The 26,060-nt window shown below is 54.0% G+C and overlaps 1 protein-coding gene across 3 annotated transcripts in view; it reads left to right on the forward strand.

The window, feature by feature from the left end:
• Window positions 1-26,060, forward strand: part of HDLBP (high density lipoprotein binding protein) — a 70,092-nt gene that overhangs the window by 38,109 nt on the left and 5,923 nt on the right. For 2 of the 3 annotated variants that reach the window (XM_036901302.2, XM_036901301.2), the window contains exons 2-21: window positions 1,386-1,450; window positions 2,714-2,826; window positions 4,575-4,732; window positions 5,755-5,970; window positions 10,611-10,817; window positions 10,937-11,152; window positions 11,682-11,888; window positions 12,059-12,166; window positions 13,044-13,148; window positions 13,493-13,571; window positions 15,213-15,352; window positions 16,749-16,853; window positions 16,983-17,096; window positions 17,969-18,055; window positions 18,211-18,342; window positions 21,084-21,302; window positions 23,307-23,528; window positions 23,614-23,832; window positions 24,616-24,754; window positions 25,948-25,995. In XM_036901302.2, the coding sequence (XP_036757197.2) occupies window positions 2,751-2,826; window positions 4,575-4,732; window positions 5,755-5,970; window positions 10,611-10,817; window positions 10,937-11,152; window positions 11,682-11,888; window positions 12,059-12,166; window positions 13,044-13,148; window positions 13,493-13,571; window positions 15,213-15,352; window positions 16,749-16,853; window positions 16,983-17,096; window positions 17,969-18,055; window positions 18,211-18,342; window positions 21,084-21,302; window positions 23,307-23,528; window positions 23,614-23,832; window positions 24,616-24,754; window positions 25,948-25,995 (2,797 nt within the window). In that variant the 5' untranslated portion in view covers window positions 1,386-1,450; window positions 2,714-2,750. The remainder of the gene's footprint in view (window positions 1-1,385; window positions 1,451-2,713; window positions 2,827-4,574; window positions 4,733-5,754; window positions 5,971-10,610; window positions 10,818-10,936; window positions 11,153-11,681; window positions 11,889-12,058; window positions 12,167-13,043; window positions 13,149-13,492; window positions 13,572-15,212; window positions 15,353-16,748; window positions 16,854-16,982; window positions 17,097-17,968; window positions 18,056-18,210; window positions 18,343-21,083; window positions 21,303-23,306; window positions 23,529-23,613; window positions 23,833-24,615; window positions 24,755-25,947; window positions 25,996-26,060) is intronic. The other variant, XM_036901303.2, reaches the window with a different exon arrangement.

The following is a 26,060-nucleotide window of genomic DNA, read 5'->3' on the forward strand; positions in this document are numbered from 1 at the left end:
GCAGGCAAAAGAGTGAGTGTAGCCTGAGTGGGAATTCTGAGCAAGGAGGGCAGGGTGGACCTCTGGGTCCTGGCATCCCGGTGTTTTGACCTAGAACGCCTCCATCTTGCTCCAGACTGGCTAACTGCACCGGCCGGACACTTGCAGTCCCAAGAGTACTTGCCTTTGCTGGCATGTGAAGCCAGCATGTTAGAGTTGCACCACTCTGATGCTTTGATTTAATGGAAAGGCTTTCTTGCCTCCTTGCCTTAATCTTTAAAACTTGCAAATTAGAATTGGTTTAACAGGTTTTTAAATAAAATGATCTTGGTCTGTTTGTCTCCAGCTTTCCCCCTTCAGCCTCAGGAACACCTGTGTGTCTGCTGGGACTGAGCCTAGAGAGGCTCTGGCCTGTGGCTCATAGTACTTTACCCGCACAGCTCAGGCCCTGCACTTAAATTTTCAAAACTCCTGAAATGCCACTGGCCTGTGCCCCAGTTGGGACAGTTGGCCCCCCGCCCCCCACCCCCATTGCCATGGACTGTCTTCCTAGCTCCTGAGCCATGTGTTTAATGGGGAAAGGTTTGGGGTTTGGGGATAGGTAGCATATTCTTGCTACTGCTGTTGATCCTCCCATTTTAGACGCATGCCCTACCCATGCCGTAAAGTCTGCCTTTGTGTACCTCACAGAGTGTGGCAGGTGACCTGCCTGGCAGCCTCACTACCCCGAAGTCCCCCAAGGCACAGTGACCCACACTCTATTTCACAGAGCAGTGCTTGCTCCTCCCAGGTAGCCTTTGAAGGTTCCTTCCAACCTGCTATTTTATGTCCTGGTTTCTAAATCCCCAGTGGATTAGAAGGGACTAAAGGAGTTTCACGAGATAACAGCAAGAAGAGCAAAGTGACTGTGCAAAAATGTGGAGGACTCCGAAAGGCAGCATCTCTCAGCCACCCTGAAAGGCTCAGGAGCCCCAAAGGCCCACATTCTGTTCTACAGGGCCGCACGGTTTCACAGAACCTTTTTCCTTTTGGCTTAACAATCAGATATTAAGGAGTACAGAAAAAGTTACTCAACCATCAGTTTTGTAGGGATTTTGCTTCAGAAGTGTTCCACTGAGTACTTGTGGCACTTAGGTGATCCCTTGTCTGGGAAGTTGCTTCTGACAGCCCCGGAGGGCCCAGGCCCCACTGTGATGCGTCTGCTTCACAGCTCAAGCGTGGGCTGAGGGGCAGAGCTCCCTTTCCCCCTCCTAGGAACTTGCTAAAGTATTGATGTTAGTAACCCAAATGTAAATAATATTTTCACCTTTTCTGGTTGGGAGGTGAAAGGATCGACATCATAGAGTGCAGATGAGTAACTTCTCTGGTTTTCTCCTTGTTTCCTCCCCCTGCCTGCCCCACACCAGCCAAAGCTGGCAGGCTAGCAAAGGCAGCCTCAGGACGGACTTTCTGGCTACTGACCTCTTTGCTGGTGAGTTTGACTGTCCTGTCTGAAGGCTTCCTATCCCCAGGCTGTGTATACACCTTCTTTCCTTCCCTTCATCCTCAAGTCTCTGGTCTCTCTTCAGAGAGCATCGCAGCACGAGCAGCACATCCCTGCGTGCCCTTCACACGTGTCATCTACCTCCCACTTACTCTTGATCTTTTCCTTCACTGTGGATTATGTGCGTGGGGCTGTCTGAATTGGGGTATTAACGTCTCTTAGGGACACAGAGGTTTTAGTCTTCTTGAACTTGGGTGAGGAGGGGTCCTACTGAGATATAAAAATCATGCAAAAACTCACTATTCTTACTAATCACTTGACCCTCAATACTTTGGCCACGGTGATTTAAGGAGACGCCAGGTACGTGACTGTATGAGGAGAGCAAGTTGTCCTTCATCGCGGGGTGGGCATGGAGCTCCCGTGGCCAGGAGGAGGCTCACACACTTGCCTCAGTGCTCAGGGAGCCCCTTTCCTGCAGAGGCCACCTGAGTCCCATGCGCTCAGGAGTAGGGCCTGGAGGAGGACTGCCCAGTTCTTTCCCTGAACTGAGGAACTGTGGCCTTAGCCAGGCTCTGCCTGCCACAAGAGCTCTCCCACACCTGGGAGACAGATGCTGGAGAATAACCAGTGGGCACACATCAGGCACCTCCCCGCACCCCCTTTGGGTCGCCCCTGTGGCCTCTTGCCCTCATGTTACGGCCACAGAGCCCTGTGAGTCCTTCCTGCCCACACTGTCCAGGCAGCACTGGGAGTCTGTTCAGGTCCCTGGGCCCCGGATGAGACATTCAAGGACACTGATTGACTTTTTGTAGCAACTGTCATGTGACAACATTTTATAAGCTTCAAGAGGCATGTGGATGAACAAATGAACAAAATAACCAAGATGGCTATTAGGAGAACCATCCCGATGTTGGGTTGGGGCTGGATCAGATGAGTGGTGGGTTCCTGGGGACCCTGTGGGTGGGGAGAGAGGTGCAGACCGTCCTGAACCTCTCAGTCCCCGCCTCCATCTCCTCACAGCAGCTTTTGAGGGGAAGTGGTCCAAGACTCTCTTTGACTTGCATTTTTCTCTTGAATCACTTGGTGAGAGTTTGTGTGTCACCTTCGCAGGAGGCGTAAGTGAGGAAAATAAGGTGTAGTTTGCTGGTGAAACGGTCAACCCTTGGGTAAAACTCTGAGCTCAGCGGGCATAGATAGCTGAGAGCCGGCTGTACTTGACTTTGTTCTCTGACTCATGCCCTCCCACTTCAGGGGCTCCCCCGGATTGTGTGTAGGCACGAGACCAACCATGAGCTCCGTTGCAGTTTTGACCCAGGAGAGCTTCGCTGAACACCGCAGTGGGCTGGTTCCACAACAGATCAAAGGTGATGTCCCCTCCCTTCTCTTCCTCACTCTGAGGCACCACTTCCTCCAAATCCTTGTCCAATCTGGGCCTTTCTAGAAGTGCCGTTCAGCCCTGTAGCTGTGGGGTAAGGCCAGGACCCACCTGTCTTGTGTGCTCTGTTCTGACCTACCCTTGACGCAGGGTGGGATTGGCCAGGAGTGATGGATTAATCTGGATATAGTAAGATTTAAAATGGGGACAGCTTTCTGGAAAGCCAGTGGATTTGGCCATTGGTAATTAATGAGATGGTTCTTTAAAATTGCTGTTCCCTGGTGTATTGGCCTAAAATCCAGGCTGTGAAGCATCCCCAAACAATCAGGAGCCTGCCTTGATGGTGACTGGACACTAGGCCCCTGGCTTGTGTTTTCCAGGGCAGCTGGCCAAAGCTGGGAATAGTGCCCTCAGTAGGAATGGGGTATGGGCAGTGAGTCCAATAAGACATCGTCACGTCAGCATCTCTGTGATGCAGAAATAAAGACTGATATTTTACGTTCTTTTTCTTCCCCTTCAAAATCTGTCATGCACTTATTATTACAGGACAACTTGATTTGAATGCTAAATTTTCATCTAGAATCCTTCATTTGTTTGTATTTAGATTTTAGACAGTTTTCAGTTAGAAGAGCAGATTGCTCTACACCAAGTTGTTCCAAACATTGTGAAGTGTTTCTAATGACTGAATCAAATATCAGTTCTTAAGTTTAAATTAATTGAAATAAAAAATCAGCTTCGTTAATCACACTGGCCACATCTCAAGTGCTCTTTTCTGTGGGCGGTGGAGATCTGCACCCGTGGCTTATCTTGGGACTGAGTGCCCGCAGGGCCTGGTCTTTCCACCTGATGCAAACCCGGTGGGGTCTGCATCCCCTTTCTGGATGAGGGAAGCAGGGCAACGACTGGCCAACCCTGGGTCTCCACTGGTGTCCGAGGTCAGCGTGGCCACACAGCCAGTAGAGGCAAACCCACAGTGAGATGTGGGCCTGTCTGTGTCACCCCCTGCTCTGGGCGAACATCATGCCCAGGGTTTTCCACTGGGCTGTGGCATTTCCAGGCACCACAGTCATCCTCAGGCATACGGAGTGCTCCACAGTGCTCACACTTCTGCTCCTGGAGCTGTGGCTAATGGGACAAAGGCCTGAATGACTAGGACACTGGAAGATGGAAGTGGTGGATGATTAGGGCCTGATTTCCCCAAAGCATGCTGTTCCCTGTGGAGGGTAGGGGAAGCCAGGATGCAGTTCCCACCAGAGTCATGTACAGCACTGGGCTTTCCATGGGAAATCAGCAGGTGTCGGCCTCAGAGGCAGTTCTCACTGGCAGTGCTGGGCAGCAGCGTTACTTTGTTCTGCAAATTTAATTGCCTGCTCTGCGCCACACATTGCTGTAGTTGTGATTTTCTAAAAACAGGATTAGAAAACTCTTGAGGGCTTAAAAAATCTCTCTGGCAGGCCTGCCATCAGGGGCTCACACCATCAGAGGAGAAGTGGGCACCTGGTGTCTGAGCTGGCCACTCACTGCAGGGGGTGTGTGGAAGCTAGGGCTTTGCTCACAGGGTCAGAGTTCACACGCTGATCCTGAAGAGGTGGGCCTAGGACCTTTCTCCGCCATGAAGAGGTATGGCGGGAGCTCTCATGGAGCGGTGTGCTGTTTTGATGTTAAAACCTCATGATTGTTTTTTTCATCTGATACTGAAAGCACTGTGCTTGCCTTAATCTTTGTTGGCTGGTCCAGTTGCCACTTTAAGTTCAGAAGAGGAGAGCGACCCTCCAACCTACAAGGATGCCTTCCCTCCACTCCCCGAGAAAGCAGCTTGTTTGGAAAACGCCCAGGAACCCGCAGGCGCCTGGAGTAACAAGATCCGGCCCATCAAGGCTTCCATCATCACTCAGGTACGGACTCCGCGCTTTCGTCAGCTGCCCCTCCGAGTAGCCAGCGGTAGCATCCAAGGACTGCTTGGGCATGTAAAGGGGGGCCCTCTGATCAGTGAGCCTCCACCTTGGGGGGCTCCGCTAGTGCTCGGTGGCCCAGCAAGGGCCCGGGGAGTCTTCCAGTCCATGCAGTGCAGCCTCTGCTTCCAGCTGCTCAGATGGCCCTTACCTTCCACAGCCCTGGCTCCAGTGGAAACTTGTCTGTGTCCTCTTGTCCACCTGTTGTCCCACCTGAAATACTCTTTCTGCTTCCATGACACCTGCCTCTGTCACCTGAACTGGGGATGCCAGCAGGCCCAGCGCTTCTCTCTGAATTCATGTCTGCTTACGGTGTTGATCCTGCTTCCTGGATCTTCCCCTCTTGCTAGGGGGGGTCCCTGATGGAGCTGGTTTCTCCCCAGTCTTCCTGATTTGTTGAACGCACTTCCTTCCGTCTCGTGGTCCAGGCCCAGAACTGGGAGTCTTCTTGGCTCCTCCTCCTCCCACCCTCACCCTCCGCTCAGCCTCTTCACAGAGCAGCCAGGGTGACCCCGAGTCAGCACTGGGGATGTGTCCTGCAAGAGGTCCGTCATTGCCCTCTCCGCTTGCTGCAGGGGGCGCGGGGGATCCAGCCCTTCCTTCCCAGCTCTGCCCGCACTGCTCCTGGCAGCTTCCGTGCTAGGGCCCTTGCTGTCTCAGAAGGCCCTTCTGGGCCCCTGCCCCAGCACCTCCCTCACCTGCCTGTTTGTGTCCTTCTCTGAACTTTGCTGCTGTCAGATGCTCCCCAGCTCCTCCTCTGCCTCAGCGGCGGTTCTCCGCACCAAAGCATCAGCCTCCTGGCCTTAGGTGCTCTGGCCTTAACTGCACCGCCAGCCTCAGAGGAGTGCATGGTGGTGCTTAGTGAAGAGACTCGTGCTCTCCACCCTCTGTTCAGTGCCAGGACTCAAATGTCCTTCCAGTCTTCTTGCTCTATGACCCTTCCCTTTTTGACCTTTTCTGAGCAGGTGTTCCATGTACCCCTGGAGGAGAGAAAATACAAGGACATGAACCAGTTTGGAGAAGGTGAACAGGCGAAAATCTGTCTCGAGATCATGCAGAGGACTGGTGCTCACCTGGAGCTGTCTCTCGCCAAAGACCAAGGCCTCTCCATCATGGTCTCTGGGAAGCTGGACGCTGTCATGAAAGCCCGGAAGGACATTGTCGCCCGGCTGCAGACTCAGGTAGGAGTTCCCCAGATCCGGTCCTCCCGGGGGGGATACAGTGCCGCTGGTTCCTGGGACAAAGCTCAGACCTCATCAGACCCACCATAGTTCAGAGGTAGAATGACAACATTTAGAGCCTCCCGGCATTTTTAGTGAAAAGCCACTAAATCAGTAATAGCTTGGGACACCTACCATTTTTGTTATTTGGGTGAATAACCTGAAATTAAAGGCTCATCCCAGAGTTTGAGCCATAGAAGACGCGGAGCTTGCTGCATGGTGTCATAAGGACATGGGTGCAGACGGCAGTTCCCAGAGCAAGGTGGGGGAATCCTTGAGTGTGTTTACTATTAAATACACATTTCCAGGCCTCCAACACGGAGATTGCAAGTTGAGATTTTGTTTGTTTTAAACCAGTTACATAGTCATTAGCAGTCTGATACCTCCACTCAGAAGTTAATTGGGAGCCACTGCAACAAATAAATGTGGTACACTTTTCTGAAGCAGCACCACTTAAAGACCAAGAGACACGGGGAGCGTGAAATGTCACATGACAGAGCTTCCAGCAAGTTAGTTACACGGGGGCCTGCCTGCCGCCAAGCCTATGAGCTCACAGGGTTGGTGGCTCTGCAGTGTGGTTAGAGGATGGGCCAAGGGGCAGGAGGAGCCCTGTGTGATCCCATCCATCATGCAGCCACATGGGGTCTTAGGATAGTCCCTAACCCCGCCAGCCTCTGAGAATTAAATCATTAAATGTGGGAAGTTGAAAATGTGTGTAAATTGCTTCTCATTGTATCTGGTGCAGAGTAAGCTTGAGGACTTGCTATTATTTGCTGGTGTGTGAATATCCAAATACTGTGTGATTGAGCCCTGGATGGGGAGAGAATACTTTGAAGGCAAACTTCCCAGACCTTCTCCACTCCCTCTGGCCCCCGTTAAAAGCAAATCCCAGACACAAACACACTTACTAAAATTAATAGCAATTTCATAGTCTATCTGTGTTCCACCCAGTCTGTATGTGGATTCCCTCAGTATCTTAAAGATGTCTCCAAGCTGATCGGTGCCCGACAGCGCGCAGAGGAGGCTGCCGGCGGCCTGTGCTTACCCGCCTCCCCTCCGCTCATTCCTCAGCAGGCCCCGCCCCTCCTTTCCTGCTACTGATTTCTTGAGACAAGCAGATATTCGGCCTGTCCCACTGGCCATTACTACTCCTGTAAAGCTGGTGGTTAGGTCTGGAGGCTTGACTGGTTCCATATCCACCCGTTGGCGCTGCTGCGTCCTTGGCGGTGGTTCCGAGACTGGACTTGGGGGTCTCTGCCAGGCCCGCCCACAGCTACTGCCGGCCCCTTGTGCTTCATAGCTGGGTCATGTTGATCACTCCCTGAGCTCATCGGGGTGCGGGCGGTGGTCTTCAGACCTCTCCCTTCTGCATTTGTGGGGATTCCTGTGGGGAATTTCCTCCTCCAGCAATTCAAGTGGCAACTTCAGGCTAAGTAACTGATCCTTCTCCCCTAAATGTTTAGAATAAATAGGTACTCTGGTATCATCATTTTAGTGTCATCAGAAATTTCTGATGGGTTTATTTGTCATCCTTTTCGCTGAAATCGCCTCCTCTTGGCCAGCGGGAACCCCTTCGGGTTGGCATCTGCAGGTTTTAGACATGACTGCTCATCTTTGGTCACTTCCTAGTCTCTAACTCGGAGGGGTTTGTGTGGACTCACCTTACCCATTTCCTCCCACAGACCTGAGATCAGCTGTTTGTCCAAGAACTCTGACATTTCTAGAATGAAGTCATATGAGTTCAGACTGATACTTCTGATTAAGTAGAAAAGTAGTCGGTTTTTAAAATCATTTGAAGTAAGTCTCTGTTTAGGTCATCTTGATGTATTTTAGGTTCATTTGTTCTATTTTATTTTCAATTTTGAAAATTATTTAAAACGTGCTCAACTGTCACTGCTCACCCTGTCCCGTCCTTCCCCTGCCGGGGCACCACCGTCAGCCTTTACCGCCATACTGAAGTGCTCTCTGCCTTGGTTTCCTCCTGCCCGTTTTCTGGTGGTGCCCTCTTAGCAGCAGATAGTGGTTTCCTGATTCCCATACGCGGCTGCGTGCTGCAGCTCAGTCACGCGTCCCTGCTGCCAAGCGTTTGGGAGCCTTCCTGACGGGCTGTTACAGACCACGTCACAGTAAAGATGAAAGCCTTGTGCAAGTGCCGTCCTCTCGCCTAGCGTATCTTGGGGTAGCTTCCTAGAAGTATGATGGCTGGGTCAGAGGGTAACCACAGATGTGATTTTGCCGTGACAGCCACAGCCTTGTCTGACCCTTCAAACACTTGGAGTTTTGTCAGTCTGGGAGGTAGCTGGGTGTACATGTAATTTTCATTTTATGATGAGCAGGACTGAGCATCTCCAGTGACTGGAGCACCTTGCATTTCTCTGTGCATGGGCTGGTCTTGGTGCTTTTCTGTCACCTGCAAGTTCTCCATCTTGCTCAGTGAGTCAGGCTCCTGAAACCATTCATCGGCAGTGCACGTCACAAGGAATGGTTCCTGCGCCATTCATTTTTTGATCTTTATGTTTTGCTGTGTGAAAGCTATTGGGTAGTCAAGTTCATTGATCTTGTTATTTTGAGCCATTGTTAGGAAAACTTCTTTTCAGTTGTGGGTTGTAAGAAAGTTGGTTTTTGTTTTCTCTGGTGCTTGTTAAGGGTATGCTTCCAATCCCTGATCTGTTGGAACTCACTGAGAATGGTGCAAGGTACAGACTATGGAGTCAGCACCATTTTTTGCGAGTTTCCCCTAATGACCTGAGAGGCTGTTTAATCCAGTCCTGAGTTTTCATATTAAGTGGGTCTGTCCTGGGCTTTCACTGCTGCCCGGCTGCTGTGTCTCTGTGCTTAGTGTCCTGTTCTGATGTCTGACACAGCTGCCACCCCTGCTCAACTATTCTTTCTCAGGGTTTTCCTGTCCCTTCTGTCCTTTTTCCTACCATACAAACTTTAAGTCCACTTTTTTGCTTAAGATTGCACGAGCCCTTGGGTGGGTGTGTCTAATTCCCGACACACACAGGTCCCACCTCTTTGGGCTCCGCATCTAGCTGCTTTATGACCTTTTTTTTGCTCTGGCCTCTGGGAAATGGTCATCATTCCCATTCTATCTTCAGCTGTTGTTAGTGTCAGTTAAATGAAGCTGTTGGCTTCTGGACTCTAAGTGTTCTTCCCGTTGGAGACAGTAAGAAGTGAATACAGCAGTGGTTTCCCCAGCTTCCTGGGTGTGCAGTCACACACCTCTTCCCAGTCCAGCCCTTGTGTCTGCTGTGTGCCCTCGCACCTGCTCTTGCGTCTCCTCTCAAGGGAGGTTCAGCAGGGTGTGGGCAGCGCACAGCCTCACGGGCCACTCTCCCATGAAGTGTGGCTGGCCCTTGAGCAGTGCAAGTAACATGCCCACATCCCTGTGCAGTCAGAAATCCGCACTTGACTTTTGACTCCCTAGAAACTTTACTACTAAGTGCCTCATTTGACCGGAAGCCTTACCAGTGACAATAAACAGCCACTTAACACAAATTGTGTTTTTAGAATAAAGTAAGCTAGAGAAAGGTGTTTTTTCAAGTCACTGCAGATCTCCACAAAGTTTTTCCATGTAGTTATTGAGAAAGATCCATGTGTAGGCGGACCCATGTGTTCACACTGTGCTGTTTAGGGGTGAGCCGTTTATCTTGTCATATTTAAGGAATACATCCATTGATTTCTGTTTTCTTGCAGATTTTTATCATGAATAGATTTAAATTTGGTGGAGATGATCATGTGATTTTCCCCTATGATGAATTATAGAAATGGATTTTCTAATAGTGAACTGTTTTTGAATAAGCCTCATTTGACCATAGTGTGTAAGTTGGTGGTCTTTTCTGTGCTAGTTGGGAAGTAAGGACACTTTTTTATTGCTTCTATGTATAATTTAATGTTTCTCTTGTTGAATTGTCCACTATATAGTTATGTCCCTTGCGAAGAAGGGAAGCCAGCTGACCCATGACTTTCTGCTGCACCAGTGTTGGGAACCTTAATACTTTCCCGTTTTTTTAAGTCCTCTTGTTGATGGCTTCTCTGCACAGTTAGGAGGCCTGGAAACCTCTTTTCCTCTCACATTTTCTTGTGACCTCAGGAAGCTGCTTAGTTTCTGGCAGTTTGACTCCTTGGATGGAGGGGTGGGTTGTTTCCGTTTATCTCCTCAGATGGGATGAGCGAGGCAGGAAGGAGAGCTCACGACCGGGTAGCAGCGGCTCAGTGCCGGCTGTTCTTCCGCCGTGTCCTACCAGGGCGTTAGGGATTGAAGTGGAAGAGAAGACAGTGCTCTTACACACGCCTGTCCTCACGATGACTGCCGCTAGGCCAAAGAGTCGTCGCACGAATGACCACTCTTACAATCATGACAGCTGAAGGTGCGACTCGGGGCCATGGGAACGAAGCACACGTGGACTTACTCTAGCCTGAGGGTCAGGGCAGGCTTCCCCTAAAAGGTGCTGTTTAACCTGAGACTATTCTAAAGGTGTGGGGGGATTTGGCTAGGTAAGAATGGTATTCCAGCCAGCATAATATCAGAGAAATTTGCTTTTTTGGAACCTATAAAAAATGGTTTTTTCTTAGTCTTGGTTCTCGTCCTGTCGTAGGCCTCAGCAACTGTTGCCATTCCCAAAGAACACCATCGCTTTGTTATTGGCAAAAATGGAGAGAAACTGCAAGACTTGGAGCTAAAAACTGCAACCAAAATCCAGATCCCACGCCCAGATGATGCCAGCAATCAGATCCGGATCACCGGCACCAAAGAGGGCATCGAGAAAGCTCGCCACGAGGTCCTGCTCATCTCTGCGGAGCAGGTGAGGCCAGCCGTGGCATGGTGGGTGTGCAGCAGCCTGGGCTCTGGCCACTAGAAGGCCTGCGTGTCCTTCATTGGTGTCCGGGGCTGTGTTCTCATGCTCTGTCCTTCCCTTCCCAGGACAAACGTGCCGTGGAGAGGCTCGAGGTGGAGAAGGCATTCCACCCCTTCATTGCGGGGCCTTACAATCGACTCGTCGGTGAGATTATGCAGGAGACAGGGACGCGCATCAACATCCCCCCGCCCAGCGTCAACCGGACAGAAATCGTCTTCACTGGAGAGAAGGAGCAGCTGGCTCAGGCTGTGGCTCGCATCAGGAAGATCTATGAGGAGAAGGTGCGGTTGAGGAGGGGCCCACGGGCAGAAACAGAGGCCGGGGCTTGTGATCTGGAGCCGGGGTAAAGGCCCCGCCTGCCCCTTCCTTCCCTTTTATCCCTGGAGAGCTTGCCTCCCCAGTCAGGACATGGGCCCGGCCCCGACTCTGGAACAGGGTCAGAGCTCTGCCGGGCTGGCTCGCCCTGCCCTGGACTCGGCTGCCTGGGGGCTGGCTGCCGCTTAGAGCTGGTCTTAGAGTGAGCTGTTGGCCCACGACATTGGTGGGCTTGAGGTCTGCAGCGTGTCCCTTAATTTGGGAAAGGGACTTGATTTTCAGTTCTTCCAAGTCACAGTGAGCAGTCTGGCCTTGACTTAAATTCTCAGGTAATCTTGAGGAGAAAAACCAATTCTTGACCAGAGGCGTGTCTGAGGAGTGTCTGATGAGCCTCAGCCGCTGCGGTTCGGGGCCCTGCGTCTTGCTCCCTGCCCTTCTGGCAGCAGCGGCCTGTCCCCACCTGCCCCTCTGACACTTAACGGTGCTCTCACTTAGAAAAAGAAGACCACAACCATCGCGGTGGAGGTGAAGAAGTCCCAGCACAAATACGTCATCGGGCCCAAAGGCAACTCCCTGCAGGAGATCCTGGAAAGAACCGGGGTCTCCGTGGAGATACCACCCTCAGACAGCATCTCCGAGACGGTGATTCTCCGAGGGGAGCCCGAAAAGCTAGGGCAGGCACTGACGGAGGTCTACGCCAAGGTCGGTGCCCCTCCCCTGGGGGTGGGCTCCTGGCAGCAGTCCTGGGGCGGGGGTACAGCCCCTCGGCGCGTGGGGGGGGTGCTCGCCCACCCCCAGACCCTGGGGTGGCCTGGCTTTGGCCGCCGTATGACTATGCGCAGCAAACCCGCAGGCCTCCCTTGTGTTCCTAGGCCAACAGCTTCACGGTTTCCTCTGTCTCTGCTCCTTCCTGGCTTCACCGTTTCATCATTGGCAAGAAAGGGCAGAACCTGGCCAGAATCACCCAGCAGATGCCAAAGGTACACGCACATCGTTGACCTGCCGGGTAGTTGGCCTTGTGCTGTGCTGTTTGTCCTGTGGGCACTTTGGAAACTGGCACATTTTTCAGAAGCCAGCTTTGTGTGACATTCAGCTTCCGTGATTAGCTAAGGAAGAGCAGAATAAGATTTTTAAAATGTCTGTGTCATGTTTTGATCTTTGTAACCAGAGAGAATGTATATTTCTAGGTTTGATGGTATTTTGTAGACGTCTCTTTTTGCTGTGATAGAACGTGGTTTGTAAGCTCTGACGAGCAGGCCTATGTGCAGTGCTGCAGGGTGTGGGGTCAGTGGGCCTTCAACCTATGTTGTCCTTGAGGTCTTCCCAGTTTTCCAGAGGAGACAGGATGGTGCACTTGAGCACATCCTCCTCCACACCCCTGTGCTGGGCAGGCTGTCTCCAGGTGGCTTTCCTGTGAGTTGCATGTTGGCCCACCAAGCAGCTGCCACTGCTCCACAGGGCCAGTCCCCCTTCCTGTCCTTGTCACGTCACCACCTCCTTACCAGGGGGCAGGTCTTCATGGATTAAAATCTCATCCCTGTTACCGTCTCGTTCTGTATGAGACCAGAGGAGGTAGCACGCTGAGCGGGGGCAGCCCCGGAGTCGTGAGCACTGGGCACTGACATCGCTTTGCTTGAGTGGTTTTGGAGGCAGGCACGATGAAGCATCTTGCAGTCCCCATTTTTGGTGAAGGAGGTGATTAGACCACGGTGCTTAGTGTCCGAGCTGTGGGCACCCTGACCCCTGCAGCTTCTCATGGGGTCTGTGCAGTTTTGGATCAGCCAGCGCCCTGGGCTCGGAGGGCACTGCCACTGTGCTTCCATCCTGACCGCCTCTGTCCTCACTCTGGCACGGCAGGTTCACATCGAGTTCACAGAGGGCGAGGACAAGATCACCCTGGAGGGCCCCACGGAGGATGTCAGCGTGGCCCAGGAGCAGATCGAAGCCATGGTCAAGGACTTGGTAGGTGCCCCTCCGAGGACCACAGGTGCTGCTGGAGTGAGGGGCTCTGATCCCAGTGCTTCCCGCAGACCTCCTGTGGGCGGGCGCAGGGGTGGAGGGCTGCCTGCTGACAGACTCAGAGACAGGCTGGCCAGGGGCAGGAGAGGTGTGGAGAGAGGAGACCTTTATTTTGAAGAGGGATCTTCCAAGGGTGCCAGAAGGACAACTTCACGACAGTCCCAGCAGCTGAGGAGCGAGAAGCCAGCAGCCGCCGGCCTCTGGACTCCGGCTCTGGCTGGTGTCTCAGTCCCCAGCACGTCTCATGGCCTTACGCTTGTCTGTGGACCACTCTGCTCCTCCTGCAGATTAACCGGATGGACTATGTGGAGATCAACATCGACCACAAGTTCCACAGACACCTCATTGGGAAGAGCGGAGCCAACAGTGAGTGGTGCTCACGGGTGGGGTGTAAAAGCCATGAGGCTTCTGAGCATCCTCGTCTCCTCCTCGGGCCGTGGTTGGTCTGGAGGTGGACACAGGGAACCTGATTGGGTCCCCTGCATAGCCATAGGGGGCCATAGGATTCCACCCTTCCCACTGCAGCCAGGCCGCCCTGCCGAGCACACCCGAACCTGGGGCCTGGGGAATAAGAGATTGAGAATCGCCAAGTCAGACAACACGGGGTGCGGGGAGAGGCTGTCTGTTGGGCAAGTAGAAAGCTGTCAGCCTGGTCCAGTGTTGGACTTCTCAAGGTCAGATTGGCAGCACAGACGTGGGGCGCCATTGGAAACGTTATGTGGGCGCTGTGCTGGAATCCCAGGGGGCTTTAAGAGCCGCTCCTTTGTTAGTTTGACTGCAAGGCCGTCCATCATGGTGCTTAGCTCTGAACACAGCTCTGGCTCATGTGTTTGCTTTGTTGGAAGGCAAGAGGACCCTGTTCTGGGGTCTCCCCTGGGTTGCAGGGTCCCACCAGTGTGGACATGGTACCTCTGTGAGCACACCCCTTCAGTTCTTGCCCTCTGCAGTCCATTTCCTGTCTGAGGTCAAGCTGGGCACCTCTGCTTTGCTGGCTGCCAGGCTTGTGTCTGGGGCCACTTGAAGTGTCAGGGTGAGTCCGCACCCATGGACGGCCCCCGCAGTGCTCACAGTGCTGCCTGGACTGTGCAACAGAAGCTGACTTTTGTCCACCTTTCTCGTTTCTGGTTTTTGTTTGGGTTCGTTGTGGTGTTTTCTTAGACACTGAGGAAGCGCAGGGCCGCTCGGTGTGGTCTGGGTACTGTGTCTGCTCTGTGTTCTAGTTCCATCGCTGACCCTTCTCTTCTTTCATGATCTGAGATCTGCCGTCTGGTTTCTGTGCCCGTGGCTCTTGTCCTGTGCGGTTCCACCTTGGAGCAGTTCATCAGCTCCTGAGTGTCTGGTGACCCTCTAAGGAGCGTGGCTCCCTGTACTGCACACTGGGCAAAATGCCCACCTGGTTTCCTAGTGATGATGCTTCTCCAGCTGTGGGGACCTGGCTCTCTAACATGGGCACTGGGCTCTGTCCAGACAGTGACAGGAAGAGGTTTTCAACCTACACTTGTTCTGCAAAGTCAGCGAAGAGCGCAGTTTGGTCTGAACTGACAGTGGAGCCTCTCGGCAGCAGCACGGCCTCCACAGGGCTCTAAAGTGCTCACGGGGGACTTGTCTTCCATGGGAGGGCTACTGATTTTTAATGGTTATTTTTGGAGAGCAAGCAGTTTTTTTTACTTGAGAGCAATTTCCAAATGTGTCTTTCCATCGCAAACACCTGAGCTCTTTCGGCTATTCTAAAGCCCCAGTCACACCCCACATGAGCTACATCCCCAGCTCCGAGCAGCCCAGCTGTTGAAGCCTGAGGGGCAGTGCCAGCACGTGGTCAGCTGGTACAGGGCACACCCGGCTCACTTGGGAAAATGGGCAGTTGTGCTCTGGAGGTCTGACCATCATCTCTGTCTGTGGGGCGGCTATGAGGTTGTTCGGGGTCTTAGCCCAGTACCGTCATGTGGCTGGTCATTGGTGGGGTGTCACAGATGCTGAGCCCAAACGGGATTTCTCTGTACCCTTCAGTAAACAGAATCAAAGACCAGTACAAGGTGTCCGTGCGCATCCCTCCTGACAGCGAGAAGAGCAGCCTGGTCCGCATCGAGGGGGACCCACAGGGTGTGCAGCAGGCCAAGCGGGAGCTGCTGGAGCTGGCCTCTCGCATGGTAAGTCCTTCGGCCAGTGCCTCCAGAGGCCGCGTGCGCTCACCTGTCAGCCGCCCCTGTGGGGCAGCACGGTCTGCAGGCAGTCATGAAGGACAGAGACGCCCGCCCTCCTGTTGGATCCGGCAGGGTCTGTCACAGCGGCCATGCTTCCTGGGTCCTCCCCAGGTCACCGGGCCGCGCGTGCTGTGCCGGGAGATGCTGGGGCTCTGCTGGCGGGGTTCCCGGCCTGGGCCAAACCCAAGGGTCTGCGCAGCCCAGTTGTCGAGCACAGAGATTGGGATGGACTCCTGGATTCTTACAGGTACCCGGGTGATTCTCAGGCGCAGTCAGGGTCAGAACACTCACGGTGTTTTCCTCTGCCAGCCAAGGTGGGGCCTCACCCCTCCTCCCAGGGGAACATGCTGCTCTCCCTGGGCTCAACTGCAAGGACACACACGTTTTCCTGACCCTGAGTCGAGTGCAGATAACCGTGTCACATGATTGTCAACCTTGGCTGCATGTGCCAGTCTCCTGGGTACCTGTAAGAACGGGTGAGAATACCACCTGGGTGCTGTGGCTAAGCGTGGGCCTGTGCAGAAGAGCAGGAAGGCCCGTGAGGAGCAGCCCAAGGCTTGCTGCCGTGCACCTAGGCCCCGCCACCCAGCACCTGTGCATGCCTGGGGAGTCTCACGCCCAGCTTTCCCAGTTGTCACCTTTCTCAGCTATAATCTAGGGCATAGATCCCACTTTCCACTGCCCTGTGGCATCCCTGAGCTCCTTGCTGGCCAGAGTCCCTGTCTCTGGAGTGTCAGGTGTCTGCACCACCCTGCTGAACCCTTGTTCTTCTGCCCACCTCATGCCAGTCATCAGTCTTTCAGAATCCTTCAGATGCTGCTTGGCCGAGGTGTTCTGCCCTGTGCTGCAGCTCTGTGTCCTGTGTTGCTTCTGCTGGGGTCTTGGAAGAGGTCGGGCACCATGGTGGTGCAGTGCTTGTCAGGGCTGTTCATTATCCTGCACGGGGAGGTGCTGCCCGCCTCCCGGAGGAGGAGGGGTCCTCCCTGCTGTGCAGGTGCCGAGGCCTGTGGCCTTCAGTACTCGTTCAGGCGGATGCTGAGGAAGGTCCCGGTACCTGCGGTGCCACAGGCGCACCGGGCCAAGGTCCAGCACTTCTCACTGTGCTTCGTGCAGAAGAACAACATGCGGGCAGCATGGTGGCTGCTGGAGGGAGCAGGCACCCCGTAACTGGTGCTCCTCCTGTAAGGGGGTGCTTCAGGGCTGCACCTGGGTGCCACCTCACGACTGCTCAGCCTGTGCTGGGCTGTACCCTGGTCCCCAGGGCTCTCGGACGCCTCGTGTGAGGGGGAGTTGCTCACTGGTTTAACACCAATGACATCATCTACTTCAATTGTGTCTTCAGGAAAATGAGCGTACCAAGGATCTAATCATTGAGCAAAGATTTCATCGCACAATCATTGGGCAAAAGGGTGAACGGATCCGTGAAATCCGCGACAAATTCCCAGAGGTAATTTCCCAAGGGTGTTCTTTTTAGCACTAGGGGTGATCTGATTGGCTCTGGGGGATCAGTTACTGGGCATTTTGGAATCCAGTCTTAACACTAATGGATTTCAGACTCCTGATGATTTCTTCCTAGGTTATTATCAACTTTCCAGACCCAGCACAAAAAAGTGATATTGTCCAACTCAGAGGGCCCAAGAATGAGGTGGAAAAATGCACAAAATACATGCAGAAGATGGTGGCAGATCTGGTAGGGGACATGTTCATCCTTTGCTCTGTGGCACTGCTGTGGTGCCATGACGGTCAGGGGCTGGGGCCCCGGCTGCAGGACACTGGGTGCCTCTGCCTCCTTGGGGCCTGAGAGCAAGTGGTGATGTCGTCTCTGAGCACCTGGTGTTTGGTCTGACGGAAATGGCTGCGGACGTCAGTGTGTTGTGGGGTCAGAGTGGGACAGGCCCCGTTTCCTGTGCTGGGCTAGCTTGTTTCCTAGGAGGGTCTTCAGATACTTGGGTGAGGAACTGTCCCATGCAGTGAGGAGAGCAAGTTACACAGGAGCTGAGGAGTTACTTGTTGACCTGTTAGCTTCCTCAAGACCTGGAGTGAAGGACGAGTTTGCCAGCGTGGGTGTGATCAGTGGGAAGGCTGCAGGAAGCCTGTGCTTCCCGCAGTTTCGGGGGTGGGCTTAGCTCAGTATCACTGCAGCAAGCCAGTGGGGTGGCCCCTGCACTGAGTTCCTCGGCTACCTGGGGCTGTGGGGCCTGTGTGCCCCTTTGTGTGTCCTGGCCTCTCCCTGCTCTCAGCCAGCTCTGGTCCTGGGTGTGGCATGGAGTCCCTCTTACCCCGAGTGTTAGTGGAGGGCACCTGGCCGCCCCAGAGTGCCTCTGGGTTGTAGCGCATGCGTCTGACACATGGCAGGTTCTGTCGCTGCTGTTTATGCAGGGCTTTGCGTTTGTTGACGAGGACATGCCAGGGTAGCTTGGCTGAGTCATCTCACCTGTCCTCATGATAGACCCTGAAGACCAGATGGTGGGACAGAGTCTGTCGCTTCAAATGGCCTTCGAGGACGGAAGGGGTACTTGACTCTAGTGTGACAGTTAATTGTGCCATCTCTCTCATTTTAAGGTGGAAAATAGCTATTCGATTTCTGTCCCAATCTTCAAACAGTTCCACAAGAACATCATTGGGAAAGGAGGTGCAAATATTAAAAAGGTGACTGGCCAGTCTGTCCCCTGAATCTGGGCTCTTCTGGCCTTGCCCTGTAGCCTTGCACCATTCTGGCTTTACCTTTGAAGGAGGGAGCCTCACTTAGCCCTGGGCTCTGTCTCAACTGAGATGTTAGATTCTTCTGGTCTGCCCTCTTGTAGATTCGGGAAGAGAGCAACACCAAGATCGACCTTCCAGCAGAGAACAGCAATTCAGAGACCATCGTCATCACCGGCAAGCGGGCCAACTGTGAGGCTGCCCGGAGCCGCATCCTGTCCATCCAGAAAGACCTGGTAATGGGGTGCTGAATGGAGAGGCGCTGACCGGGCTCTCGGGTGTGGGAGCCTCAGCAGCTCCCTCGGCGTGGACCTGGGGTTCAGGCCTGCAGGGCAGGCGGCCCTCACTCACCAGGGAGAAGGCCTTGGTCTGGGGTTTGGGCCTGCTGCAGGCTTCCCGCCACTCAGCTCTCATGGTGCTTGGGTGGGTACATGGAAGTCATCATGTCATGAAGGTGCTAGATGTTTCCTTGTCAATTTTTGAGAAATTTACATGGAAGAAACTATAAGTGTTTAAAGGGTAATTTGCTAGGTTTTGATATGTACTCCCACGGAGTCACATCCACAGCCAAGGGGAGGAACATACCCATCGCCCCCGAAATGTCCTCTGCCCCATTCTGTGCCCCCTTGTCCCACTCGCTGCCCAGGCCCCCATGTGCCCTGATTCCGTGTCCCGCCCCAGGAGCAGAGTCAGGATGTCCTGCCAGCTCACTGGACGACGACAGCCTCCCTGGCTGTGGTCCTGAGGGGCAGCCGCCAGCCATGGTGTCCCGCGGACCCCTGTGCCGCTCTGTGGCTGCGCAGTGCTTCGGGACATGGGTACAGGGTCTGCCTCATTGCCTGAGCTTTGAAGTTTGTGTTTCAAGGGCTTTTCTGTTTCATCTACATTGTCAAAGTTTATTAACATAGAGTTTTCATCACATTCACATCCCAGTCACCCTTTCACTGTAGTGGCGTCATCTTTCTCATCCCAAGCATATAATGTACGTCATTATGCAGTGACTTCTCTTACCCCTGATTGTATTCCTGGCTCTCAAATCTGTTTTTTATATTAAAGTGGGTTTCACTTAGGCAGCTTGATTTTTTATTCAGTCTGACAGTCTGCCTCTTGAATAGATGTGACAGTAACAAGCATCACTGAATGCTCACCCTAAGCATGTTTGCCATCGGCCAGTATACGAAGTTCTTACAGTAGTGTTGACTGTATTTTTAAGGAGATCTAAATACTAGGAAATCCTTGCCTGTCTGCCCCTGTGAATGTACCCTCTGTGCCCTGCCTGTATGTCACACCCATACCCACACCAGCCACAGACCTTTTCCCTGTGCCCTTGCGGTTTTCCCCTTTCAGAGTGATGTGGAGTTGGAACTGTGGAGCATGTGGCCTTTTCAGGTTGGCCTCTGCTGCTTAGCCATGAGTGATGCTACGGATCATGCAGGAAGATACGTTTAGGTTTATAAGAAACCACCAGACTGTCTTCCCAAGCGGCCGCACCCTGTTCATCCCCACCAGCCATGGCACTAGCTCCTGTGGCCCTGCCTTCAGGTGGCTGGCATTTGCCTTAAGTTTCATTTGGGGCTTGGCCTCACCGTCATCTTGCTTACAGTTCCTGTTGAGATCTGAAGTCATCTTTGCTTTGCTCCTCTGCACAGACAGACTAGCCTTCTACTCTGGCTGCTTTTACAATCGTGTCACCAGCTTTGAGCAAGTTATGATGGATCTTGGTGTGGTTTTCTTTGTGTTGCTTTGTTTGGAGTTGATGGAGCTACTTGGGTATTGGGTTGAGAGTTGTCATCAAGTTTGGGAAAATCTGGGTCGTTGTTTCTTGGTATGTTTTCCCGGCCCCCCTCTCAGGGACTCCAGTTGTCCGGTGTCAGGCGTCTGGAAGCATCTTACCCGCCACTGATGCTCTGGGGTTTGGGCCAGATGCTTATTAGGGTGGGGAGAGTATTTTTTTTCTCCATTAGTTTTAACTTCATTAATTCTCTGCAGTGTCTAATCTGCCTGTAATCCCTTCCAGCACATTGTCTATTTCGGGCAGTCTTTTCACCTCTAGGAGTTGGGTTTGAATTGTGCTCTATGTTGGCGCGTCCAGTGTTTGACCATATGCAGTGCAGTGGCCGTACCTGTCTCGGTGTTCTTGGCCACTGGCTCTAACATCGGGGTCCTTCCTGGGCTCTTCTCCATTGTTGTTACCTCCTTGTGAGTAGTTTTGTCCTATTCCTTTGTGTGCCTGGTGCTTTTTTTGCGTGCCAGACATTAGTGAGGATGACTGGTGGGCGCTGCATATTTCTGCGTTCCTGTAAAATCTGAGCTTTGTTAGGTCACTTCAAAGCAGCAGGCTCCTCTCAGACTGGCTGTGAGGACTGTCAGGTAGGGTCACAGCACTCCTCATCTGGGCCAGCTGTTTCCTGCTGCTGGGCGCTAGGTCGGAGTCTGCCTGTGTGCAGGGCTGGCTGAGCGCTGCAGCCTCTCGCTGGCCCTTCTCTGGCCTTCGGCAGTCCCCACACATGACAGCAGTGTGCCGCCTCCCGTTCTTGGGCGTCTCTGTGCAGGCTGCACTCTCTTCCTGGGCTTTGACCCACCAGCCCTCGGCACCTTGGTCTTCCCAGACTCAGGGGCTTGACCAGGGGGCAGTTGTAGGCCTTCCTTGTTCACTTCCTGTCTGCGGTGTCTTGGGCTCCATCGCTTCATTCAGTATGTCTTGACTGGGGGCAGAATCCTTGCCTAAGGGTTTAGTAGGAAAGGTGGGCACATAGGCATCTTGGACCTGTCTCTGCCGCAGCACCAGGGAGGGTCTGGAAAAGCAAAGTCTGTTTCAGTGTGACACATGGCCCTCCTCCTATGCCCTGACCCCGCATGCGTGCCTGTGCAGCACCCGGCATGCGGTCCTGCTGTGCTGGCACCTTGCAGACTGTGACACACACTTTGTCTCCAGCCCTCGCCACATGTGGATGTGGCTCTTGTGCTGTGATTGCAGGCCAACATAGCCGAGGTGGAGGTCTGCATCCCCGCCCGCCTGCACAACTCCCTCATTGGCACCAAGGGCCGCCTGATCCGCTCGGTCATGGAGGAGTGTGGCGGGGTCCACATCCACTTCCCTGTGGAAGGCTCGGGGAGCGACACCGTCATCATCAGGGGTCCTTCCTCAGACGTGGAGAAGGCCAAGAGACAGCTCCTGCACCTGGCGGAGGAGAAGGTGGGCACCAGCCTGGGCAGCGGGGGCGGGTCCCTGAGTCTGTGCCGGGCCACCCTCTCCTCTTGTTGGAGAACTCCAAACACCCCTTCTCTGGGGCACATCGGGAAAGCACGTCTTTATGTCCCTCTGTGAGGGCCTTTCTAGGTCAAATGCCACATACACAATGTAGAAAACCTGCTGTTGGGGCTCCCCCCACCCTTTTGTTTAAGAATAGTTTATGTATAATGAAGTTCTCCCTTCTTAATGTGTAGTTATGAGTTATGACAAGCACACGTCCATGTGACCACCACTGCAGTAAGAATGTCCTGGCCGGGACCACCCACCGTTCCCGTTGGCTGTCTTGGCCCTTTGTCAGACCCCTCTGTGTGTCTGCACTTTGCTCTGTTCCAGCCTCCAGAGAGCCTGTCAGCTCTGTTCCTAAATTGCTTTTGGCTTGGCTAGACCTTTTGCCTTTCCATGTGCACTATGGGACCAGCTTGCCAGTTTCTAGGGCAGAAGTCCTGCTTGGATTTGGACGGGATTGTGTTGACCGTGAAGGTCACATTGGAGAGAGTGGACGTCTCAGCGTCTTGAATCTTCTAACCATCACCTCTTCGGTTTAAGTGACCTGTGTTGGTGGTTTGTAGTTCCCAGCGTGCAATGCGTGTTCACGTTTTTTTCTGTTTATTTTGTTCTTAGTGCTGTTGTAAGTAGGTGCTGCTTTTACTCATCTCGATTTCAGTTAATGCGGCTACAGAAATATATTGGGTTTGTATATTGGCCTTGTTTTCCTCACCTCTTTATAGTTCCAGCAGCTTTTCTCATGGATCCTTGTGAGTTTTATAGGCAGACCTGTCATCTGGGAGTAGACAGTTGTGTTTCTTTCTGGTCTGTGTGCCTGTGTCACACTGTGGTGCCTTGGCCTCGGTGCAGTTTTGAGTGAATAGCCACGGTGGGAGTGGACGGCCTTGCCCGTTGACACGCCTGGGGCCGTGCTCTGCCCTTCGCTCTTGAGTGTGAGGTGGACTGCGCGACTTCGCAGATGCGCCTTCACGGTAGAGGGACTGCTTGTCGCTGAGTTTGCTGGGAGCTGGTGTGGGAGTGGTGGTGGGTTTTGTCGGGCTTTTCTGCATTGACTGACATCCCAGGGTTTTCCTTTTTTTAGTGTATATATTAGATTCCTCCCCCACCCTTACTTGATGTTTGACCTTGTCTTTCTGGGGTAAACTCACTTGGTTTTTGTGTCTTACCCTTTATTGTGTTGCTGGGCTGGGCTTGCCTGACACGTGCTTTCTCACGAGTCGCTCTTTGGTGGGGGGTGTCTGAAGGGTGGAAGCCCCCTTGGCAGTGAGACTGAAAGGCAGCACTGTTCTGTCGTGTGCGGTCTGCCTGGCCGACTTTGTCCTTGGGACCTTCATGCTTGTGGCCAGGGCGAAGGCAAGAGAAAGGGAAGAGAAAAGGCACCATGGGCCCAAGGTGCCCGGAAGAGTGTGTCCCTGTGTGCGCCCTGGGTGCATCTGCCAGTGGGGCTGGCGTCCATGGCGGGGCCTCTGTTGGGCCCTGGCTCTTGGTGTCAGGTGAGGACCTTGGTGGCTGGTCTTGTAGCTTGCCATCTGTGTGGAGGCTCACCTGGAGCACATGCCAGGGAAGGCCCGGACGGGGGCGTGCTCTGTCTGCTTTGGGAGGAGCGGGGGGCCCAGCCTGGGGATAGCCAGGTGTGGTGTGGGCTTCATGCTGTGCAGGCCACCAGACCCTCGCAGGTGGAGGGTGGCCTGCAGAAGTCCAGTCACTGCCGGTAAGTGGCAGGACAGGGGCTTGATAGCCATGTGTCCTAACCATCAAGGTGGGCAGTGCAGGTACTGTCTGGGTGCCCACCCATTTGTTTGGATGAGGTTGGTTAGTCCTGTCTGGGGGACGTGAGCAACAGTGTGGGAGGCCTGCACCACACCACTGTCCTCCAGCCCTCACCTGCTCGGGGGCCAGGCTGGAGGCAGCAGGAAGTGCATGTGGGCTCCTCCTCTGCAGCAAACCAGAAGTTTCACTGTTGACATCCGCGCCAAGCCAGAGTACCACAAGTTCCTCATCGGCAAGGGGGGTGGGAAAATCCGCAAAGTGCGTGACAGCACCGGAGCTCGCATCATCTTCCCCACGGCCGAGGACAAGGACCAGGACCTGATCACCATCATAGGAAAGGAGGACGCTGTCAGGGAGGCCCAGAAGGAGCTGGAGGCGCTGATCCAGAACTTGGTAAGGCCGGCGGGGCCCAGGCCTTCAGTGTGTCCCGCTCTGCCCCGTGGTGGGGCCACTTCCTTTCCTCTCCTCCGTGCTGCAGGACAACGTGGTTGAGGACTGCATGCTCGTGGACCCCAGGCACCACCGTCATTTTGTCATCCGGAGAGGCCAGGTCTTGCGGGAAATCGCTGAGGAGTACGGTGGGGTGATGGTGAGCTTCCCACGCTCCGGCTCACAGAGTGACAGAGTCACCCTCAAGGGCGCCAAGGACTGTGTGGAAGCAGCCAAGAAGCGCATCCAGGAGATCATCGAGGACCTGGTAGGCACCAGGGAGGCCCGCCGGGGCTCTCGGCCCCGACGGCTGCTGGGCAACGCGGGTGGGTGTGCTGTAGGCCGTGCTGGACCATGTGGGCTGGGGGCTCTCTGGTTCCTTCTGGCCAGCAGTCACTGAGAAGGTGTTCCCTCCAAGCAGCAGCTGTTTGAAAATGTCTGAAGGTACAGTCTGCAAGGAGCCGGCTTCCTGCCCTTCTCCTCCGGTCCCCAAAAGAAAAAAAACTGATTGAAGGGGAGAGAGCATCAAATCGAAGCCATGGAGAAGCCATGGGAAGCCGGCTTGGGTTTTCTACCCCAGCCTCTGGAGGGCTTCAGCCTGCTCCTCGTCCCTGGCACTCCCCTCCCGTGGTCCCGAGGACCTCTCAGATCTAGCCCAGGGCCTCTCGTGTAGCCACAGCCGCAGTGTGTGCCTGTTCCCTGGCTGGTGCGGCCACCTTCTGGGACGGGCCCTGACGGGGCCGCCCGCTGTGCCGTGGGGAGGCCCTCCTCTGGCTGGAGAGAAGTGGGATGTGGTTCTGGGCAGAGCTTTGCTGTGGTTCAGTGTGGGTGTGTCATCGATCCTCACTTGCATCTCTGGGAAACGCTTGAGAGAGAGGCCTCCCCTCGGCCCTGCCCCTGGTGTGCCTTGGCCACCAGACTCACCTCCGGAAATGTGGGCATCTGTGCTTGCAAGTGACTGTAGAGGACCAAAAGGAAGGTGGTTTGAGCTGCATCCACCCAAACAGTTCACCTCTGCCTTTGTTTTTCCTTCTTGTTGTGCCTCCCCCAGGAAGCCCAGGTGACCATGGAGTGTACCATTCCCCAGAAATTCCATCGATCTGTCATGGGCCCCAAAGGTTCCAGAATCCAGCAGATTACTCGAGACTATAATGTTCAAATTAAGTTCCCAGACAGAGAGGAGAACCCAGGTGGGTCCCTGCGGTGAGCTCCGTGCTGAGTGGGAGTCGTGGGAGTCATCCTGTCCTGGGGAGAGGTGGTGGCAGCAGCTGTCGGGTGCCCTGGGAAGTCCTTTCCCGCCTGGGCCCAGTGCAGGCTGCCCTTCTGGGACAGTGCTTCAGCCCTGAGTGCCGGGCGTGGGTCCCTGGGGACGGGTGAGGTGGTGGGTGGCCAGGGAGGTGACCAGTGGACTGAGGGGTCCCGGAGCTGGATCTGGCTATGTCTCAGACCTGACTTGGTGCGCCCCGTCTCCTGTGTATGTGCACCCCGAGCATGTTTGTGCTGGTGGTCTGTCTGCTGTGACCCCTCACCAGCTGGCAGCCCTGCAGCCCCCATGTCCTCTCACTCATACCCTCTTGTCATGGCTGTCAGAGCTCCTCTGTTTTCCTGAGAATACAAGCTATTTTGAGTAGAAAATGAGTGAAATCATATTATCACATTTGTTTTACATTTGAATATTTACTTCTTAATTTTGATGTAATTTCACCCTTAAAGGAAAATTGTGTGGACTGGTGCACCCGTCATCCCACCCACCCCTTTTTCCACACGCTCTTGTTTTTTCTGAATCATTTGAGTGTAATCTTCAGGCCTGTCCCATATCTGTAGTGGCTGCTTCCTAGGAATAAAGACATTCCCCTTGACCATTTGCCGTAACTGGCACATTCATCTAATGTTATTGGTCCTGTGGAATCATGCTCGATGTTCGCATGTTGCCGGTTTTGAAAGCGCCTGCAGGGCCTCCCCTTCCCAGCTCTGTACAGGACTGTTCACTTGTTCTCATGTTTGTTTACATCATATGGACTCCTGGCTCGTGTCACTCCATGGATACTGTTCTCGTGTCTGTTGTGCACACGTGGTCCCCAGCATGGCTGTGGGACCCCCACCGGCCAGCTTGTGTGTCCTGTTCCATGTGCCTCCGTTTGGAGCTCTCTTCCCTCCTGCATAACTCGCTCCTTCCTCCTAACTTGCCCAAGCACGTGCCCCCCACCGGCTCCGCATCAGGGCTCCGTGTGCCCCGTCCCCTGCCTTCAAACACAGCGGGCCCTGCTCCGCACTCCTCCCGTGTGTCCGCCTGTCTGCCTCCCTTAGCCTTTGAGGTGGCTAGCTCCATGCCCGCCCAGGCGAGGCCCCAAACAGTCTGCTCTGCGCACCTCCTCCCGTCCAGGCCTTGTCCTCCTCCTCTCCCACCCAGCTCGTGGAAGGCAAGCTGCAAGTACGTGTCCTGAACAGAGGCTTGCATGCCTGCCGCAGACTGGGGGGTACCCAGGGCCTGGGTGC

The sequence above is a fragment of the Manis pentadactyla genome, chromosome 6 (assembly GCF_030020395.1).
Source record: "Manis pentadactyla isolate mManPen7 chromosome 6, mManPen7.hap1, whole genome shotgun sequence".
Classification (NCBI taxonomy): Eukaryota; Metazoa; Chordata; class Mammalia; order Pholidota; family Manidae; genus Manis; species Manis pentadactyla.